General features: G+C 33.8%; 1 protein-coding gene across 1 annotated transcript; it reads right to left on the bottom strand.

The window, feature by feature from the left end:
* Nucleotides 1-7,667: 7,667 nt before the first annotated feature.
* On the bottom strand, nt 7,668-17,279 carry LOC126771348 (androgen-dependent TFPI-regulating protein-like). The gene is made up of 4 exons (XM_050491203.1): nt 17,047-17,279; nt 10,497-10,637; nt 9,110-9,330; nt 7,668-7,899 (listed from the first exon to the last, which is right to left on the bottom strand). The coding sequence occupies exons 1-4, from the start codon at nt 17,236-17,238 to the stop codon at nt 7,680-7,682; spliced, it is 774 nt and encodes a 257-aa protein (XP_050347160.1). The 5' UTR covers nt 17,239-17,279; the 3' UTR covers nt 7,668-7,679.
* Nucleotides 17,280-24,029: the final 6,750 nt, after the last annotated feature.

The following is a 24,029-nucleotide window of genomic DNA, read 5'->3' on the forward strand; positions in this document are numbered from 1 at the left end:
GCGGCAGTGAAGACGGGACACGACGCCATGAGAGAGCCTCATGTCGTCACGGCATACGAGTCGGTCATACCCCCAAAACGCGCCAATAGATGTTTTGCATCAAAAACTAAAAAAGGAAATCTGCGATTTGGACTGATTATGTATTGAAATAAAGTAAATTATATAACTATTCATAAAACGAATTTTCAAGCAATAATCTATAGCGGTAACGTTTATTTTTGGAATAAAATACTATAATAGTCGATATTATAAAGTCTATGGCATAAGAAAAAATATTAGAAATATGAATAAAAATGACTGAGAAAACATTTATACAATGCATAATTTCCGCTCTCCACCAACATTTTGTCACTAAATCATCGGATCACAGAACTATCTCACGTGTGCAGGTAAAACTCGCAGATTTATTTTAGTTACTTTATGGTTGTGTGAGTGTGTGAGTAAAATAGCCAATATGAGCGTCCGAAGAAAAAATAATAATTAGGGCAGAATTAAAAAAAAAAAGGTAAAACCTAACTGGTACCTACCAAATAAGAATTTTAATCTACCTACTGGTCAAAAACGTATAAAATCTTTCTTATTCCAAACTTTTATATCATCAAAACATTTTTTTATTAATAATATTTTTCCTTTCAAAATGGTAACTAAGCATTTATTTCAGCTGCTAAAATAATTTGGCATGGGTTAATTATGTACTAAAGTTACTTATATTTTACCTACTTTTCAAATATTAAGGATAACTGTGTATTAGATATAAATTATGCATCCATATGCTTTTAAGAATTAAGCTGTTAAATTTTTAGAAGAACAAGTTTTCTCTCTTCACAATGTTTACGTACTTCCGAATAATTGGGTCACCTGTTTGAAAAAAAGTATAAGCCTTTCAATATAACGTCAATGTGCCCCACGTATACTTATATTGGCTAACTCACCCTTAAAATTGGAACAAACGAATACTTGATGTTCAGTGGTTGCATAAATGACGAATGAATGGTGACTAGTAACGCTTGCGGTTGTGGTATTTTACGAGAAAAATGCAAACAATCGGTTCTTTTGATCGTTGATCCTGAATATTTTTTTTAAGCAGACGAAGGTGGGAATTTTTAACTACCACCACGGATGTACATTTGACAGGGGAGTACGTAGCATGTGTTATGTTATTAGTGTACATGAAAGATCAAGAAGCACGATACTCATTTTAAAATAATATTTTTTAACTGATTATTAAAAAAATATATATAGAAACGAAATTACTAAATCAAATCCATTAATTCATTGTATGTTCAAATAAATTTTTTAATGTCTCGCTATATATATATATTTACAGGTGTTACTTATGACACAAATGTGAATTGGACCAAGCACATGATTTTCTGCGTTAGAATTACTTACAATAACAATTACGTTATTTGGTGTTCAAGGAAACCTTAATTGTATTAAGTTTTTGTTATTGTTTGCTATTTTGGGTATTTATCGGTATTTTATTATTTTGTATTTAAAAATAGAACGCCTAAATAAACATTATTATTTTTGTTTTATTTTCAGCTTAAGTTGTGAGTTTTAATGTCGTAAGATTTATGACGATAGGATAAGAATTTAAAACGCTGAGATGGCCCAGTGGTAAGAACGCGTTAATCATAACCGATGATCGTGGATTCAAACCCGGGCAAGTACCACTGAATTTTAATGTGCTTAATTTGTTATTATAATTCGTCGTCATATCATCTCGTACTTGACGGTGAAGAAAAACATCGTGAGGAAACCTGCACGTGTCGAATTTCACTGAAATTCTGCCACATGTGTATTCCACCAACCCGCATTAGAGCAGCGTGGTAGAATGAGCTCCAAACCTTTTCCTCAAAAAGAGAGAGAAGGCCTTAGTCCAGCAGTGGGGCATTCACAGGCTGTTATTGATAAGAGGTAATTATTTGAATTTGTACCAGATATCTGTTCAATACTTCGATTTGCTTCGGTGATGTTTATCAAAGGCTGTCAAATAAATAACTTGTTGCAAAAAAGAAGCAAATTTATAGTTTTCGAATAAATTTAAAATAGTTGTTTGAATAGAAGCAAATAGATAGAACACTATTGAAGCCAAATATCAAAATACAAGAATTCGTTTATTTATTTATTAGTCGCAAAAATTATTTCAGGACTTTTCCTGCTATAAATAATAAAATATAAAGAGTTATCATTTTATTTATATTTTAACTTAAAAATAATCATAAGAATTATCAGTTTATTTACTTATGTGTTTCCATTAGATAATGTTCTCGTATTTAAATGAATGCGAACACATGTGCTTGACATGTGCATTTTCTGATCCCTCATTCTCATAATCTGATAGAACGAAAAATCCGACACGATCGGAATTAGTTAAAGCGCATGAAAAATTTCTTTATTTGATTTCCGAGGCACGGGCTTATAAACACTGCCAGTTTCAAGACTCCAGGCTCCGACTGAGAATTTCTCGACTGACAAACTATATTAAATGAAGGAGGTTAGAAGCTGCACCGATATAGCTACTATGCCATCGAATATACAATTTATATATATACAACAACAGATAGATATATTGTATTTATATTTTTATAGTTAATTAGTTAATATAAAATATTAAGATTTTATATGTAATTAATAAATACGGCTTAAATACACATTATTCGAAATAAAAAAAATACCTTAAAATGTAGATTTTTTAATGCGTTACACTAAATAATTCATAAATGTTGGTACTTTTTCCACAGGGCAAGGTATGATTGGGTAATTTCTGTCTTGAGGATATCAGATGAATTGCGGTGTTATATGTTTTTTTTTCAATCTAAAATAGGTACGCGAACTGGCAAATTGGCCATCTAATTAACCATCTCCAACATCACCAAAGTACCTCAAATCTGCAGAACTAAGATTTTATGTTCCTGGGCCTGAAGTTTCAATGGCTCGCTGAAACCAAAACACACCAATACAATGCTGTTTAAGCAATAATAAAATTAAACGATTAATTCTTTAGTAAATATATTGTGTATTTTGGAAATGCCTCTAACAATTTAGTTTCTTTTTTAACTTTATATGTATAGGTATCTTTTCTAAGAAAACGATATCTTTCCTAAAATATCGAAGTGAAAATCCCTGAAAATTGTAGGCCAGGTACTAATGTTTTAAACTTTATATATAGACTGATATACTATTAGACACAATAAAACATCTTCCTAGTGTCTAACTTCATGTACATAAATGAAACTCTTACTGTAAGTTTCTATTGTACTTCGACGGCAAAGATAAAGATGAATAGCTTCTGCTTCGCCCCATATAGTTCGCCTGAAGCATAATAGATTATTACAAAATAAAAGTTTGAATATATTCCAGTATAAATTATGAATATTTTACTAATTGTACTTTGGCCGACCTAAGCTATAAATTAAAATGATTTTTATCATTCAAATAATGCAATATATTTCGCTATATTTGTGGTTATTTCCTAAATATGTTTCGCTGTATTGTTACACTTATTATCGAAAACTTCCCAATTCAATCGTTAATTTTGTTTAAAACTATTACAGGATAACAGTATAGCTTACTTAATAAGTGAGAATATTTTTAAGGTATAAACTGTTTGAACTTAAAAAAATGCAATCTTTTTATTTATTCTATTTTTGAATATTTTTTACTGATATTTATAACTGCCTCTAGAACATTTTTAATTTTGGTATCTCACAAGATGTCTTTTTGCTTATTAATTACAGCGAAAATGACAGTTTATCAACATTACAACCAATTCTTAGACACGGGAGACACTAAAATGAAAATAAGGACAGCTTATTAGGAAGCTGTAGATAAATAAAATAAAAAAACAAGTACAGCCAACGAAATGATGTTATATTTGTTAAATTCAATTTAAGCTAACACAGCAAAACAAATAAAAACTTAACTCAATTGTGGATACAGTAAATATTTTGTAACTCAGGTAAAGACGATTTTGTAGTCTGACGTAAGCTAAACAATCTATTAATAATTTAAGACAATCCACTGTCTGGTACATTTGTGGCAGAATTTCAATATAAGGAATTAAAGTTGGAAGTTACCATCCAGACAATGTTTTGTATAATAATAATGAATATCTATCTGCTAACTGCTGGGATGAGACCACCTCTCCTTTTGGGAACACGGGTTGGACCGCCTCTCCAATGCGGGTTAGTGGTGGTAGTTATTGTCTTTTAAAACATGCAGGTTTCCTAACGATGTTTACCACCATCGCCAAGGAAGACATGAATTATAAATACAAATTAAGCTTATGAAAATTAACAGTTATAGTATTTACCAGGCAAGCGCCTGGTATTGAACCCGCAATCTTCGGGTGAGATGTGTTATAACCACTGGACCATCTGGGCCCATCTGTAATTCTGTATTAAACATTACAACTCAATACATATTTCTGTTGCGTTGTATATAGTATTGACCGAAAATATTCAAAAATAAAAGTCACTACACACCTAACCAAAGGTGATGACATGTTGACATTGACTGAACATTGAACATTCCGCTTAACGTTTACTTACTGATGCCTCGCTGCTCTAGTGGTTATCTTACGAGGCTGCAGATCCTCGAGTTCTGAGTTCAAAGTCCGGTTTAAGTCAATTAAAATATATTGGATTTTTCTGTCGAAAATCTCGCAATTACAGAGTCGTACACCGAATTCGGCACCGAAGTCGTACCCGTATCTGTAAAACATGTCGAACGGTTGGTCGTTCCCTCGGATTTTCGTTGTGAGGAAATATATAGTATTACTGTGTTAGCGCATACACTTGTTTAATTACAAATTCATTTATACAATCTAGTTTTTTGTAAATTGATTTATTCAGCTAATCTAAAAAAAAGTTAAATAAAACCGGCGTATAATGAAATATAACTAGTATGTGTTTATAACATTGTCAGTGAATTAGATTTTTTATATAATAATAATGGACATCACAATAAAAACTGGTAAAGTTAGGTAGACTATTCCAAATTTAATTCAAATAAGTTCAGTTGTTTTGCGTGAAAGATTAAAAGAGATCCATCCACCCGCAGTCGTGGCATAAAAAAATTAAGTACCATTTTTTTTAATACAATATAATCTTTAAAAAATTAAAAAATTCTCATTAAAAAAATATATGTATTTTTGCTATAAATAGTTAACCTTACTTCTTCGCCTTTTGTACCCATTATTTGGTCAATTCAGTTTTAAAATGAAAAATAATTAAAATTCTAGGTAATGATTTGATTAACGATATGACAGGACACGATATTTAAGACTTTACGTGGTCTTCGAGGGAATATTATACTTTGTGGTAAAAATTAAAACATACACCATTAGAGTTCAGTATATTTTAAAATATTGGGTTAAATGAGGAAAATCAATTAAGATCGGCGAGTGAGCTTTCGGACATACAAATCAGAATACGCAGTCAGACAGGGCAGATTGAACTCGCTCTTGCTTTTCAATCTGTGTTTGAATGGACTGATTAGACAACTAGCAGGATGCAGGAGGATGCACGTGTTACTGTCAAGTGTTAGCTATGCATATGACATGGTGTTCGTTGCCCGCTCACTGCACTGCGAAAATTGCGCGTCATATACCAGTTATAAATGCTTCGTATGGCTTACAGTATCATGTTATGAAGAAGGAATTCATAATATTCTATAAAAGCATAATCTTTTCGCGTATACCAATAAAGGTCGAATATATACGTGTGTACTTCTGTGTCTACAAGAATGACGTACTTCCATACAAACATATTACATAATTTAATTCCTTCATAGAATAAACGCAGTCAGTCATTGTCAGTGATGATTAAATAATGACATATATTTTATTCTTAACAGACTTCATAATAATGTATTTTTGTAAATATCAATTAACAATTGACGCCACTATACTAAATCCATCAATAAAAGGAGTAAAGTAATAAAACCATAGCTTAAAAAAACATATATTGTTCGGTATTTGCTCTATTTAATTTCCTTTTCTTGTCCCAAGGTGCTTCGTGCAAGGTGGTAAAATGCATTTTAAAAAGCCATCTTAAGTGTTAAAACTTAAAATATATATTAAATATTTTTTTATTTAGTATGGATGTACTTTAATATACATACATATATGTATAACTGCATCAAGCATACATTACTGAATTATATAGCAAATGATAGTTGTGTATAAGAAAAACAGAATAAAACTTTTAATTAAGCTAATATTGGACAACTCGTGAAGCAGTGATGATTAAAACGGTATTTAAGCTTTACCGAGTAAACATTTGAGACACCAATCTCCAAGTATGTGGAGGTATATACCAGTGCTATATCCAATATACTCAACAAGAGGGACATAAAGCGTCTAGAAATTTTTGCATAAGATGGTAAGACCAAATCCCAAACACCGAAACACTTCGGCGATCAGACGGCACTGAGTACATGGTCATCCGAGGTCAACTTAAGCTGTGTAAATGGACGACTCCAGGCTCCCTAAATCTTTGTTTTATTACCAGCTGAAGGAGAGAAAGTGTAGACCTGGATATAAATTACTTAGATACAAGGATAATTAATTTAAAGCGATATCTAACTGCCTACAATATCCCTTTGAATTCTTAGGAAGTGCTCGCCAAACAGAGACTGTATGACGTAATACTATTAATAAGCGAATCAATCAAATATCAAAATCAATCAAATTTGGATGACCTTGATACCAAACGCCTTATTAAAAATACAACCCACTTATTGTCAGGTCAGTTACACTGTCATCCCTGTATCTTGATGCTTAAAATCAAATTTGGGTTTTATGGACACGTCAAGAAGGACATCACATCAATCTCATGTTCTATTGTAAAGGAAAACATTGTGAGGAAACCTGCATCTGTTTGATAAAATTCTGCCACATTCTAATGAATGGACCCCACCCATTCATTAGATATTCTGCCGATAAGCAGCAATACTTAGTAATGTTGCGTTCCGGTTTGAAGGGTGAGTGAACCAATGGAATTACAGGCACAAGGGACATAGCATCTCAATTCCCAAGGTTGGTGGCGCATTGACAATGTAAGGAATGGTTATTATTTATTACATCGTCAATGTCTATCTGCGGTGGTGACCACTTATATATTAGGTTTCCCATTTGATCGTCCGCCTGCCTATATTAAAAAAAGAAAACAAAAAAAACATGTGTATACCCACCATCCCACACTAGAGCAGCGTAGTGAAAAAGTTGCAAAAGGGATATCTTTAATTGAAAATGAGGTCTTTGCCGTTAATGTTTTTATATACTGAATATTATACATATATAACACTTTTCAGTACAAGTATAGTATAGCAACTAAAATTTGCTTTACATTGAAATTATGCTTGAAATAATGATAGTAAAACAATTTCCATACACAATATAATATATATTTTTTATAATCGCCGAGAGGGCAAATGACTCTACTCCACCTGATGGTAAGTGGTAGTAGAGTCCAAACGCGACGACGGCTAGTACAGACGGGAAGAATGTTCTGCAATTTTTGTTATGCCAATATGTTTATCACAAAAAAATGGCATAATATTGCATTTATACTTGAACGATGATCTTATGACCTGTTTTGTTTTATGGTAAAATGAAATAATAATTTTAAATAATACATTATTTTATTACCATAATATTATTATGTACTATTCTAAGATTTCAACTTTATCATTCTCATGAATACATTATCACATTTTTTTTCATTTTTAACATTTTTGTTACCATTGATAAAATCGATAATAAGCCACTGACCGCTGTAATAAAATAAATGCGATATATATACGTAAATCAACAACATGAGTAGTTTGCCATTTGAAAAAAACTTAAGGCAAGGATAAACATATTCTCCGTTTACCAAACTTATAAAGCACCTGTGAACAAAAACAATGATTTACTATAATTATTTATTAGAATAGCGGTAGCGTTTGACGATCCAAAAGTACTTGTAAAATGCTATTTAAAAAAATACTTCATAATTAATATATAAAAAATACTTTCTAATTATTATACTTTATTAGTACACCACTAAATCGTCTTGGTGATAGGACTCTGTGCAAGCCCGTCTGTGTAACAACCTCTCCTTAGATATTCTACCGACAAACACTAATACTTAGGATTATTATGTTCCGATTTGAATGGTATATTCTTACTGGTATATTACTGGTGGTAGGGCTTTGTGCAAGCTCGTCTGGGTAGGTACCACCCACTCATCAGATATTCTACCGCAAAACAGCAATACTTGATATTGTTGTGTTCCGGTTTGAAGGGTGAGTGAGCCAGTGTAATTACAGGCACAAGGGACATAAAATCTTAGTTCCCAAGGTTGGTGGCGCATTGGATATGTAAGCGATGGTTGACATTTCTTACAATGCTAATGTCTAAGAGCGTTGGTGACCACTTACCATCAGGTGGCCCATATGCTCGTCCGCCTTCCTATTCTATAAAAAAAAAAAAAATAACACCATTCAAATCGTATGTAGTATGTATGTATGTATGTAGTTGAACTATCTTTAGTTCAACTACACACAGGGACATAACATTTAAATCCCGAGGTTGGTGGCGCGATGGCGATGTAAGAAATGGTTAATATTTTTTACAACGCTACTACTGAGAATTGATTAAGGCTAAAATATTGTTGTTTTGTGAGAATCAAGTATACCTAGTTGATATGTCTTTATAATAAACACTATTTTAGATTAATACGCTAAGCAATAAATGCTTTTGACTTTGACTTTTGACTTTGAAAAAAATGACAAAATATTAACTATAATAAGTTAAATTTGGTGCTTTTATTCATATATTTTAATCGTCTATAGTAGTGCCAACTTTATTTTTAATAGTTATACTTATTCTAAGTATGAGATAGTTGGTTTGGTTGGTTGATTTAAAAAATATTTTTAAAATAATAAGCATTACGAAATAGATATTTACAATTTCCTAAACTTCTTCATCTCTATTATAATATAAATTAAGTTATTTGAACACGGGTTAATTGTTTTATTGAAATTTACATATTGTTTCCAAAATATATTATTATTATTATTTAGTTAGTAATGTAAACGTATATGAAAAGTTACTTACAATGCACAATATATGTTGAGGAAAGAAAACATTGCGAGGATTTCGAAATTATAACTTTTAGGTCTCTCTCTAGGAACGAAAATTAGCTCATATAAGACGAAAATTAGAGAAACCGTGTGCATACTGTGTTGGTCCCATACTGTTATGTACTTATCTACTGACAGAGGCATCATTAGTTCACGATTATGATTCCAGATCCGCCAGAATAGTATGTCTCCAAACTGAAACATACAAATTATAATAATACTTTTAAATGTGTTATTTATATATATGTATGTAAAAAGTATAATTAATAAAAAAATATGTAATATGTGAAATTTGGAAAAAAATATTTTGAAGGGTAATAAAGAAGAAAATGTTGGTACGACTGAAAACAGTTAATGAAAATAAATGCAAGTTTTGAATTTATATATAGAACGATAAACGGGAAAACGTGGGTTATCCGAACCAGAAGAAATACCCGTAGAAATGTTGAAGCTGTTACAAGAATACGAATTTATATAGCTATATTCTTTAATAAAGTGATTGTGAAAACTGCATTGATCGATCGATTTATCTAGCAAAAAAGCTCATGTCACATATAAAATTTAAGAATGTGAAAATGCGATCAAAAGACAAATGAGAGAAGAAAAGTTATATCACGAATAACTAATTTGGATTTATGTCTCTCCAAGGGACGCCGGATGCCATTTTTGCAAATCACCGATGCTGTTAAAAATGTACATGTACACAGAAGCCTACATATGGTGTTTCCTTAAAAAGACAGATGATACTGTTTGGTGGACCCAAAAAAAAATGAAAAAAGAGGATGGTGCACCAGGGATGTGTTTATAACTAATTAGATATGTACAGTCGTTATGCTGTATGCACTGGATCTATTGGGTTGTCAGTTGCTATTGGACTTAAGTCTTTATCTTGTCTTTTCGATAATGGATGTTTTAAAATTAGTTATAAAGTAAGAGACAGCTTGGTGCCTGTAATTTGCTGATGAGATAGTTCTTGTCAAATAAAAAAATACCACATCTCCAGAGCAGATTATAAAAATTGCAACTTAAGCTGAAAAAAATTAGGTTGATAATCAGTTGTAGCAGAATTGCTGACGTATTTTGTAATTTCGGTGGTTATTTAAGTTTATCTCTGATAGTACTAAATAATTAAACCCTTCTGGTTAGCTCCGACTTCGGTCTAACAAAGCGATGATAATATAGATAAAGAAGAAAAAAAAAACAGGAATAGTAATAAGAAGTAATAATGCCAACAATAAATGGTTGGAAATCACGAGTATATTTATATCCTATGTAGAAAAAATTGATTGTGATTTTTTTACTTCTACTTTTACAAAATATTTATTTTAAATAATTTATAATTAAATTATATTAGTACTTACGGCTGTTGTGGGGAAAATAATGCTCGTAAACGAAAATGTATTGATTTTGTTTAATATTTTTACATGTTTCGATTTGGTGTTTCCTTTTAACGCCTCCCAGTTGCAGTAGATGCTTATGATTAAATATCCAGTACCTAGGAACTACAAAAATAAAATAAATATTTATAATTTATAGTTTATTACACTCGGCTTTGCCCGCATAGAGTTTACTTATCGTATACAACGACTGAATTATATTTCGTCGTATAGTCAGTTTCCATCACTAGAATTATAATTGTTACGTACAATATACGCATGTACGTTTCATACATTTTTGATGTCTCGGAGGAATTTTCTGATTTAGGATTTTCCTTGATGGTTTTCCTGTTATATTTAATTAAAGCCCCATAATGCGATTTTTTCCCAAGTTCATATCAGCGGGTGCTTTACTGACAGTAATGTCAGACAGACTGTCCATTGTTATTTATATTTTTCTTATTATTTTAAAACTACAGTTTTCGGTTTAATGAAATATATGTTCGTAATAACTTTTGTAACGAGCCTTCTTTTTGTGATTTGAAAAAAAAACCATATTAATGAAGATAATATAATATTATACTTCCAATTATCGTTTATCAACTTTGTTAAATAACGCAACTTTTTGAACAAATTTTACTATATATGCTTTATCAACTGTAACTGCATATAGTTAAATATCCTATCCTGCTAAATCAATTCATTCAATCACAGCAACAACTAACCAACTGTGTATTTAACGTTTTAATAAATTTAAGTTCTTTTCCAACCGGTCTACCAATCTATATTCTATTGCACAAGAGAAGACAAGACAAATAAACTTTGACATTGTATTGACGCACTATCATTGGTCGAGATTTTGAATAATCAATATATTTTATTACGGATTCGCTAAAAAAATGGTGTTGAATGTCGGTGAAGTGGTTGTATTAATTTGGCAGCAAAATAAAGTTGATAAAACTAGTTAAGTTAAATATATCAACTGTTTGTAGTGCATAATATAAACACAGCTATTTGGGAATCGCGCGGAATATGTTAATCTAAGGTTTATTTATATCTACTCTATTCTTCTATGGGAACAGACTATATTTATATCTATTCAAACGCTGGCCTACTTATGCACCTAACATTAACCAACCACCCATCCAATAATAATCTAACTCTAGATCGCACACGTATTTGAATATGTGTTGATAATAAAAAACCTACCCAATAATCTACCGATCTACCGATTTGGTGCATGAGACCAAATTAAATGACAAAAACTAATATCAAATCAAATCAAATCAACAGCCAATCGTTGTCCACTGCTGAACATAGGCCTCTCCCAAGGTGCGCCAAAGCTCCCTGTCCTCCGCCTTCCGCATCCAGTTGGTGCCCGCCACCTTCTTAAGGTCGTCGGTCCACCTGGCTGGAGGGCGCCCTACGCTGCGCTTGCCGATTCGCGGTCTCCACTCTAGGACTCGTCTGCTCCAACGGCCATCGGTCCTACGACATACGTGACCAGCCCACTGCCACTTCAGCCTGCTAATTTTGCAAGCTATGTCGGTGACTCCGGTTCTTTTCCGGATAATCTCATTTCTGATCTTATCCTTCAAAGATACTCCGAGCATAGCTCGCTCCATAGCACGCTGAGCGACTTTGAATTTGTGGACTAGTCCCGCAGTTAGTGTCCATGTTTCGGCACCGTATGTCATGGCAGGTAAGACGCATTGGTTGAAGACTTTCGTCTTCAAACATTGCGGTATAGACGACTTGAGGACTTGACGAAGGTTGCCAAATGCTGCCCATCCCAAGCGAATTCTTCGATCGGCCTCCTTCTCGAAGTTGTTCCTACCGACTTGTATTATCTGTCCTAGGTAGGTATATTCACTAACAACTTCGAGAGGTTTCCCCTCGACGTATATCGGTCCCGGCACGACATGCCTATTGAACATGACCTTGGTCTTTTCCAAGTTCATACCGAGACCGACACACCGGGAAGACTCGCCTAGGCTACGCAGCATTTCGGTGAGTTGTTCCAGCGACTCTGCTATGATGACGATATCGTCGGCAAATCGAAGGTGTGAGATGTACTCGCCGTTTACATTGACTCCATACCTAGTCCAATCCAGCGTTTTGAAAACGTCTTCCAACGCGTTGGTGAACAGTTTCGGGGATATTACATCCCCCTGTCTCACCCCTCTGCGCAGTTGGATCGCCTTCGTCTTACAGTCCTGGATGTGGACAGTCATTGTAGCGGCGTTGTACAGACATCTCAGTACCTCGATATATCTCCAATCGATATGACATCTCTGCAATGAGTCGAGCACTGCCCAGGTTTCGATGGAGTCGAAGGCTTTCTCGTAGTCCACAAATGCCATACACAGCGGCTGATTGTACTCTTCGGTCTTCTGCACAATCTGCCGAACAGTATGGATGTGGTCCACGGTGCTGTAGCCTGATCGAAAGCCGGCTTGCTCTGGGGGCTGGAACTCGTCAAGTCGTCTGGCGAGACGGTTCGTGACGACTCTTGAGAACAGCTTATACACGTGACTCAGGAGGGAGATTGGTCTGTAGTTTTTCAAGAGGGTTTTATCACCTTTCTTGAAAAACAGTACCACCTCACTCCCGCTCCACGTTTCCGGGGTCTTGCCATGTTGGATGACGGAATTAAAGAGGCTTGCTAGCTCTTTCAGGACCGGAGTCCCGCCTGCCTTAAGCAACTCTGTTGTGATTCCGTCATCTCCCGGAGCTTTGTTGTTTTTAAGCTGTTCTAGAGCCGGCCTAATCTCTCCTTGGTCAACGACCGGGAGCTCCTCGGAGTAATGGCGCATAAGAGGGGCGCGCTGGTCATCAATACTGATTCCCACGGGTTTATCCGATCTTGAAGAGAACAACTGCCCATAAAACCTCTCTACTTCTCCGATAATCTCAGGCCTAGAGGTAACGACCCCACCATTTTCAGTTTTAAGTTTTGTCAGACGCGGCCTCCCAAACTTGCGAGCGAACATTTTCGATCCCCGATTTTGCTCAATCGCAGCCTTGATGGCACGGGTATTGGAGCGTCGGAGATCGCGTCGCGTCAGCGTTTTTATTGTTCGGTTTAAGGCCTTATCTGACAAAAACGATGGTAGTTCTCGTCGTTTTCTCATGAGCTCGAGTGTCTCAGCAGAGAGTTTTGGTGCGTTGTCTCTTCTCTGTGGCGGAAAACACTTGCGGGATGTGTTTTGCAGTATTTTGACCAGCGTGTCGGTTCTCTCATCAATGCTGCTTATGGTTTCCAACGCGGTGAATTGATTTTGAAGTTCCATTTGGAACTTTTCGGAGCCTTGAGCAGCTTGGAGCATGGTAGGTCGGAGAGTAGACCTCATCATTCTCGATCTTTCGGCTTTTAAGTTGATATTTAGAGTGCCTCGAACCAAGCGGTGATCACTTCCGGTATTAAACCTGTTGATCACTGAAACATCTCTAAATATGTGCCTTTTATTCGAAATGATAAAGTCTATCTCGTTCCTTGTCACGTTATCGGGGCTTCGCCAGGTCCACCTCCTCTGAGGCTTCTTTTGAAAGAAGGAATTCATCAAAAAAAGCCCCTGCGCTTCGAGAAAGTTTACCAGCATTTGCCCCCTGTGATTTCTGCAGCCCAAGCCGTAAGGTCCGACTTTCGATTCACCGCTATCTTGTACTCCCACTTTAGCATTAAAGTCTCCCATAACAACATTGTAGTTGGCCCTCGAGGTGTCGTTGAGGGCCTTTGCGATGTCCTCGTACATCGCTTCGACCACATCATCAGAGTATGTCGAAGTTGGCGCATATACCTGTACAACCTTCAGGGAGTACCTGTCGGAAAGTTTTAGGACAAGGTACGCTACCCGATTCGACACACTACTGATTTCCACAATGCTGCTAATGAGATCCTTTTTGACAAGAAAACCGACACCACCCTGGGAGAGGTTATCACCTTCGCGGAAGTAGAGTAAGTTACCGGACTCTAGAGTTATCGTGTCCTCCCCCTGTCTTCGGACTTCAGATAACCCCAGTATATGCCAGTTTATATGACTTAACTCTACTTCTAATTCGGCGAGGTGATGGTCCAGCCTCATCGAGCGTCCATTATACGTTGCCATTTTCAGTCGTTTTATACGGTAGCCTGCCGTGAACCGGTGATTCTTAGCACCCCCTGCCCTGCCGATACCGCGACCGCTACCTTGGTCGGGCCTAGCGGGCTTGCCGGTAACTGGGGGCCTTTTTTTGGGCGCATCTGCCATTAAGGCAGGGGTTTGCCCATACTCGCCGCGCTGGGCAGGCGTGTTGGCGAGCGCAGTAGGGGGTAAGATGTTTATGGGAGGGGGGACGCTGCTGCCCATCCCCCCTTTTCCCCGTCCCTCAGTCGCCTCTTACGACACCCACGGGATGAGATTGGGGGAGTACTATTCTAAGCCGGTACTCCACGGCAAAAACTAATATAACTTTTTTATATTGAACTAATTGCAAATAAATAAAAAAGTTGTCACTTTGATATCTAAAAAATACAAATACATCAGTGCAAACGAAATTAGCTTTTCAAATCCTTGGGTTTTTTTGTGTTATACGACAGTTTGTTTGCACAAAAACAATCTAACCAATATAATTATTTAGTTAATTTCTTATAATATGGAGATTGAATACATCAGAGCGTTTTATATTTTTAAGTTTTTATATATTACTGATGATATAAATATTTTATTTTATTACTAAGAAGTTGTGTTTTTATTGCACACGTTAAGCATATTCAGAAACAAATATTTATTTTATTAATTATTTTAATTATATCGAATTTGAAAATTTCTTGAAATCAAAAGTCTTCTTTAGTTAGCCCAACACTGAACTCGAACACTTGCCCTTATAATCTGCTGCCAAACAAGCTAGCCACTAAGCGTAAGTAAAATTTATGACAATAATTACGTTGTAAAAAAAACTGTAATTACCCAGGCTGAGCACAGGGCCAGAACCAGCGCATAAAACATTCCCATTCCATATAAATATTGACTTAGTAAATATATAGAGAAACATAGTTAAGTTATTCATACTTTAGTGTGACCATGAATTTGTTGACAAATGTATGAACGGATGTCCATTGTCCTTAAGTTACATCTCAATATAATTTAAGATTCAATACTGCATGTATTAATATTATAATATTTAATAAAATTGTAAAATTTAGAAATGCTATGTGCAATTATAAAAAAGGATTCAGCTATTTACGTAGTGCCTCTATAAAATGACAATTATGTCTATAATAATAACTTGAAACATCTGTCTAATAGTAAAAGTAATTTTATAAATAAGAGGTCTACGTTTTAACGGGTGTTTCAACATCGGGTATGTATTACGGCAGTTTAAAAAATTAATGCAATAATTCAAAACGGTATGTGTCGCGGCCTTGGATGTTGAATCGTGATGTGTAACTTAGGGAATTACTCGAAATTAAATTATTTATTCAAAACATTCTTCATTATTTTCATATTACTGGGGAAAATGAACAGAAACAGTGTGTAACAGGTATGTGGGGCTCGCCGGTGTCCAAGGCGCCGAGTGCGCCCCGAACATCGGAATACCCACTAAAACACCAGCGGTACCCTTTCCGTCTTAACAAGGAGCGCCACGGGATCGCTTTCGCATGCTACCGTGACGCATCACTGTGTATCCTACGCAACCTTTTAAAGTTGGAAAAATAGAATTTTGTGTGATGACATTGTTTTTGATTCCAAATTATACATTTGTGCCGTTTGCAATTAAAACACTGTTTAAAAATGTTAAGAAATATCCGATTTTTCTTTCAATGACAAGAGATTTGTTTTCAGATATCAGAATTGCAGTGATGATTTATACAGTAGCTGTTATTAATTGTGATTTGTATATAATAATAAATCGAGCCTTTTATGTAAATAATTTAATCTTATACATGTAAAAGTTTATTAGTCTATATAACATTATATAAAAAAGTATTCGAAATTACATTAGTTAACAATACAGTTATATAAATCATTACAACGTAAAATCATAACGTACTTTATAGAATACACATAGAACGAGACCAAAATATAATACGTAGATATTCTAGATATTCCCGTTAATGAAATAATTAAAAACAGGATTTAGAAAAAAACTCTTTACGGAAAAAGAATATTGCGTATTGGATTGACAGAATCTTTACACAAAAATTTGAAGAATTTCCAGGAGTATCAAGCACTTAAATGCTTGTCCCACATCTGTCCTACCTGCATCATTTTTAAAATTAAGGTGTCAATTACCTGCATATAGTTAATACCATTGCTTCAAAATCAATACGAAATTTAAAGATATACTTATAAAATTATACTTGATAAAACGGCGTAAAATTAAATAATGTGGCAGATGGAAAAAGGTGCCTCCACATTGTTTCTTATCAGATTGCATAACACTTCTAACTTTTTAATTTTAGTTTTTGAAAATATTTCACTTTCGAAAATTTGATTTATATTATATAAAACTATATTGATATGTAAAATATAATTTAAAAATTATTACTTACATTAAACCAAGCTGTTATTAGTTTCCATTTTAATTTCGAATATTGACGAATTACGGGGTCATCTGATGTATCAAAATCAATATTCAATAACTTCGACGTCATGATTACAGAGTGAATAAGTATTAATATATGAACGGCTAATCGAATTTTCAATACATTGTCAGTACTTTGCATCGCGCTTAATCGAATCATTTTATATTCAGTTCTAACGTTTAACGTCTAATTGCCGTTAGACTTAAGTGAGAACTGACGTTACAACAAAACGTCATGAACAAATACTTTGATGATGAAGTTTACGATAGTTATTAAAAATATGTAAAAAAGTTGCGAAAAGCATGTTTACAAGGCGAGTTCTTTCGGACGTATCAAGTGTGTGTTGTCACATATCGCTGTTAAAAAAAAAGTTTTGTTTTATTTTTTAAGGAATTTAATGTGATAGCTGATTACGATTTTTAAGTCTAAGGTTAAATTGGTTAATTTATAGATGTTTGTCATTTCTAGATGTTTCGTAATAAAAAAAAAAACTTTATTCAAGAATATTCTTGAATCATTATTTAAATAAAAATAAATTTAATATACCGTCAGCTACCATAATTTCAAATGCAAATTTTACATAAAAATGTCAATCGATCCATGTAACAATTATATGCTCTAACTCTTTCATATATATAATCTTGTACAGAATAATATATATAAAGATATAAATTTGAAGCTCATATTAAAATTACATGAATAAATGTGATTTTATGATAACAAGCTTGGAGTTAAGAGTGAGAAGAATACCTACATACCTTTCTTATTATGAATAAAACCGTAATTGTAAATTGAAAATAAAACAAATAAATATGTTTCTTATATTTATTATTGCAATAAGTAAGTTTAAGAAAGTGCATCATAATATGACATCAGTGTATATAAGAATATAATTATTATACCGATTTTTAAAGTATATAAGGTGTATGTAAGTACATACAAAAACAAATGTAAGATCATTTGTATGTCCCATTGTTAAGATCCCATCATGAACGGGATTGCCGAACACCATCCAGGCCAACAAAGGAATCTAGAATCTCACTTTAAAAAATTTGCAATCCAAAGATTTTGTTTGTGATGCTGTCTGGAAATGAAAGCACGCAGGCACATAAAATACCAACCTATAAACCAAATATAGAATTGGAATATACAACATGTCTGCGGGGACAACAAGACATTTTTTTTTTAAAACGGAATAAAAATTGTTAAGTTTATAAATTCAATTGTCATTCATCTTTGCATATATGTAGTACTTAAGTCATAATTTTATTTTAATCTATTAATTTTAAGCTATATACAGTCATTTTTATAATATATAAAATAAAAATAAAAAAGAAAATACGCACTACAAATTTATAGAAAAACTTAAGTATTTCGCTTCATTAATTCTATGTACTTAATTTTTGTTATAACAAATTAGATATAGAATTAATATGGCGATTTGTACACTTAGTGAGATGTAGGACGTGATGCATGTATGTATAACTTAGATATAGAATTAATATGGCGATTTGTACACTTAGTGAGATGTAGGACGTGATGCATGTATGTATGAAAACTATCATAACTAATATTACGAAAATGTGTTTTTTTACGAAAAAAATAGTTTGTTACGTATTGGCGTGTTAAGTACTCAACCGATCGTCATGAAATCTTGCATTAACGTTGTCAGGCGTAGAGAAAATACCACAGGATCACCTCTCCCCGCACACGCGGCGGAAGCTAGAACAGAAACAAATGTAAGACGATTTGTATATATGTACCATTGCTTAGTTCAAAGACGTATCTCATTATTCAGCTTTGCTTCATATATATGGTACTTACCTCAGAACTGCTTTCTTAAGTTCCTAAGTCTTTCAATATATTTTCTTCTATATACTTATTGTTAAAAAGTTTGATTACTTTAGCTTTAAATAAAGTTTATTAATAAATTATTTACCTCCGCAAAGCGATTTGGTTTTATGAATTTAGGAGTCTGTGGTATATTTTACAATGTTCAACAGTGTACAGTACAGTTCTCGTGTACCTAAGCTTTCTTTTTATATTTAGACCAATCTGACTTCGTGTAAGAGTTATCGCCTTAAAAGGCAATGTTATGTTGGATTTAATGTTATCATATTAAATCGAACATGACGGATAGGCCTTAGGCGTAATACGTCAAGCAAATAAATAAAGGCAAAAGTATATATTTGATAATTAATTTATGTTTTTTTTTTTAAATAAAATCTGCTGGCAGACGAACAAATGGGCCATCTGATGGTTAGTTGTCATCACTGCCTGTAGATATTGGTGCTGTGTTTAAATACTAACCATTGGGAAGTAAGATATCATGACCCTGTGATTACACTGGCTCACTCGTCCCTCAGATCGAATACAAAAATACTATGGTCCCTACAAAGATGGGCTTGCGCTAAGCCCTACCACTGACTAGGTGATTTAAAATGCAGCGAAAATGTAAAATTTATGTAAAATAATGTTAGATTGGTTTTCGTAATAAGCTTTTGAACAATTGCCTGTTCATTATTGATTCATCGTTACAATGAATTTTTGAATAATGTTTCTATATAGGGCCGATATATATTTTTTTATTTACACATTGTTATGTAATTATTCTTTCTAGCATCTTAGTGTTAAAGTATTAACAATAAACTGACAATCATTTTATATAAATAACCGCCAATTATACTATTATAATGTATTGTCATTTTTTATATGTATCATTTAATATTTATCGATTGCAGGAGTGTGCCTCAAATAAAGTGTAATCAAATTCTGCTTTTTTAAGTTTTTGAATCATTAAGTATGTAATTGAATAATAGTTATAGATCTAGTTATAGATATGTAATGAATATTGTGTATTGTAAATGTGTTATTAATATAAATCATTGGTTTAGTGGTTTCTTGTGAAGATCACGAGGTAATGTGTTCCAGTCTTTCAGATTCGGAGGATCGGGTTAGATTTTTAACTCTTTCATCGCAATAGACCATTTCATGGAAATACGAAATTAAGGGAATAAAGATGCAAAGCGTTATTTCTTTATTCACATAAAAAAGTCACATCTACAATAGAAATGCAATTTCTATAAAATTTAAAATGAAAAATAATATATCCACTATCAATATATTACATACATTAGTAAAAAAAAGATAGAGTACCTATAAATGTACACCAACATAATGTAATTTAAATCCATCTTAATGATCAAACCACCGCAATCTATAACGTTGAGCTTAGTCTACTCTCTATTTCTGTAAATAGACATAGCGCACCAAGGCTTAGGTTAAATTGTATTTAGATTGAATCAAATTTGTTTTTGTATGTAAATATTCTAAAATTAAATCTAGCTTTAATAATATTTAAAAAAAGATTCAATTCTTTTTGAATTTTAACAGTTAATTCAACCATTTTTTTAAAACGGTGATAAGAGAGATGTATCACCTAGCCCGATTCAAAATCGATTCGGGGAAATTGGAAAGTATTAACATACTAAATTTTTCATTCCCTAGATAATCCTTAGCTAATGCGTACAGCTTTATAATACAAAAACAATTAATTACTGAACGTAAATATTACACAAAATTAATTAATTATTCAACGATATCGAAAATATTTTCCCGACATGTTGTAGAACTTATCATGCTGAATAAAATGAGAATATACATTAAAAATCTTCGTTGAACGTTAAATTCACTGCTACAGAGATGAGCATAATTTTTAATGTCGATGTTGAGTGACGGTAAAATTTCAAGTATTTGAATAATAATAATAATAATAACCCCACCGACGTATCTTTATGTTGCCGACGTGGTGGGGCTTGTGCGCTTCAATGATTCTTAGGGCTATGCCAATAGAGCTACTCATGCTGGATTGACCTAAGATGAGAAGACAGACCAAGAGAGATACAACCCAAGCCAAGGTGGAACAGCGTACGCCGAGGGCTCCATGACTAAGGGGGTGCTTAGTCGTTAGTATGCGAACTTTAGAGACAAGGGGACCTCTAATTTAATTTACCCTTATCACAGTGAATGCAGGGCTCTACTGTGATTGACTTTTATGTCCCTAGCTACCCGTGGGAATAATATAATAACTAGGTCTAAAACAAAAAAATATATACAGGCGAAGGTACCATCGTTAGAAGAAGAGTCCACGTAGAATTCTAATTCATCCTCCAAATCTTTATTCCCATCAATACCCTCTTCATCACCAATTTTGTATGCATCTTCACCAAATTCATCATCAACCGATGCTCAACTGGTGGATGTTGCACAGGAGACAAATTTTGTCAGTGAACCTGTGCCCACCACCAGTGGCGTAAAAAAAAGTAAAAGATGGAGTATGGAAATGAATAAGTTCATCCTACGTACCTACCTATATCTTACAAATTTAGAATCAGACACAAATTCATATCTTTCTTCATTACATATAAAATTTATAGATAAATATCCACATATGGAAGTAAGCAGACAGAGAATTGGTGACCAACGTAGAGCTATTATACAAAAGAAATTATTATCACAAGAAACCATTGATCAGATTTACGATGAAGTTAGATCAGAATTGCAAGTAATCCAAACTCAGATACAACAAAACGCTACAACTCTTAAAACATCCCTTAACACACTAACAGGAAAACGTATGAAATGGACAAATGAATGCAATGAAGCAATTATTAGGATTTATTTCAAAATAACACAATTAAAGACTAATAAGACCGCTTATAGAAAACGTTTGTATGAAGAGCTTATAAACTTATACCCACATTACAGAGAGTTTACACACATTACAGAGCAAAGATTAGCGGATCAACGAAGGGCAATAATAAATAATAAATATATTAAACAAGATAGATTAACACTGATTAAACAACAAGTAGCAGATGAATTACATTATACACACACACTAAACAGAAGACACAGATAATGAACATTTACAAACAACAGAACAATGTAATATTACACACTACGTTGCATTCAAATCTAATTCAGAAACAAACTCACAAGCTAGGAAAATGCAAATCACTACAGTTACTTGCACTGATTCCGTGACATCAACCACTATCGATGAACAAAACATAGAAAGTATCACCCACGATCATGATATGGAGCACCTCAACAACACGCAATCAATGCTTAATACTACCTTAGAAGTAAACACTGAAATAGAGAACTAATTCGTATATGCTCTAGAACATTTTTGTGATATTGAACCAACTAGCAGACCATACATTCCTAAACAAAGGACTTCTAAAAAGTTTTCATTAATAATGAAATACATAGATACGATGATACTGACAAAATTTGTAAACACTGCTATTGATTTTATCACTCTACAGACAATAATTTACTGTGCTGCAGTAGAACTCATAAAGACACAATATCAATCACACGCACAATATGAAAATACAAACACGCATATAGAACACTTCTTAGATACCTTAAAACAGAAACTCAATGCAGCAGCTAGTAGACTTAAGAGATATTTGACGTGTACTGCCCGTAAAATAGAAAACAAAACATTTGCTAACAATGAAAAAATCTTCTATAGAAATTTATTATCTAATTGCAAAGATAATGAGCAAAATCTAGAAATACCTCGACATGAAATATTTCGACAATTCTAGGCTAAGACATGGGAAAACCCCATAGAACATAATGAACATGCAGACTGGGTTAACGAAATAACTACACATATTCCAGAGATGGAGTTCAAATTCATACCAATAGAAATATTTATAGATGTCATCAAACGAATGCACAATTGGAAATCCCCAGGCACAGACAATATTCACAACTATTGGTACAAGAAATTTAGTAGCATACACTCATACATACATAAGTACTTAAATACATTCATTAAATCGCCACATTTGCTACCGAAATATATAACACATGGAATCACATACTTAGTACCTAAAGATTAACATGATAACACAAATCCAGATAAAGAGAAACAGCGACCTTGAGGTACAAGTAACCTCTAAAATGTCTGGTGCAGAAGGCAAGGGGAAACCACTGCACTATTATTCCCTAGTTATCGTCAGCTTTATGGAAAAGTCTAAGAAAGAAATGGCCCCGAGTTCCTGGCGTCCCTTAGATGGGACAGGGGTGCTAAGAATCTCCAAGTGGAAAAAACAACAAATGAAGATAGGAACGTGGAACGTCAGAAGTTTGAAGAGTCCTGAAAAAGTCTACAATGTCTGCAAAGAAATGCAACGAATGAAGATTAACATCATGGGACTAAGTGAGATTAGATGGATAGGCAAAGGTAAACATCAAATAGATAATAATTACACCATGTATTACTCTGGTTCCTAGGATAGCTCCAACAAGTATGGAGTGATTACTCCAATCATAAACACAAAATACATTAATACACCTGTTAACTTAGTACCAAAATCAAACCGAACCATGTTACTTCAAATAGAAGCCAAGCCAAGAAATATCAACATTCTTCAAGTGTATGCTCCCACTACAGATGGGTCAGATCAAGAAATCACGAAATAAATCTAGTGATTGGCGATTTTAATGCTAAAGTAGGGAAAGGAGAAGTCCCAAAAGTAGCCGGGAAGTTCGGACTTGGGGAAGGGAATGAGAGAGGAGATGCTCTTGTACAATTCTGCCAAGACAGTGATTTTGCTATCATAAACACTTATTTTCAATTACCACCAAGGAGGTTGTATACATGGACGTCACCTAAGCATACCCCTCAGCAAATGATAAGAAATCAGATAGATTACATCCTGATCAATAATCGCTTTCGTAATTGTGTCAAAAGTGCTAAGATCTATCCTGGGGCTGATGTAAGATCTGACCATAATCCAGTTGTAGCGACAATATCATGTAGACTCAAACAACTAAAGAGGAGAACACAGTACCACGTAATAGACGTGAGGAAACTTAAAGAACTTAACATCCAAGATAAAGTGGCGAAAGAAATAAACGAGTGGGCA

The sequence above is a fragment of the Nymphalis io genome, chromosome 10 (genome assembly GCF_905147045.1).
Source record: "Nymphalis io chromosome 10, ilAglIoxx1.1, whole genome shotgun sequence".
In the NCBI taxonomy this organism is placed as follows: domain Eukaryota; kingdom Metazoa; phylum Arthropoda; class Insecta; order Lepidoptera; family Nymphalidae; genus Nymphalis; species Nymphalis io.

Coding starts and splice junctions, on each gene's coding strand:
- LOC126771348 (XM_050491203.1), bottom strand. CDS start 17,238: ATGATTCGATTAAGCGCGATGCAAAGTACTGACAATGTATTGAAAATT. Junction 10,638..17,046: donor TAATAACAGCTTGGTTTAAT/GTAAGTAATAAT, acceptor TTATTTTTGTAG/TTCCTAGGTACTGGATATTT. Junction 7,900..9,109: donor CTCAACATATATTGTGCATT/GTAAGTAACTTT, acceptor TTTTGTTCACAG/GTGCTTTATAAGTTTGGTAA.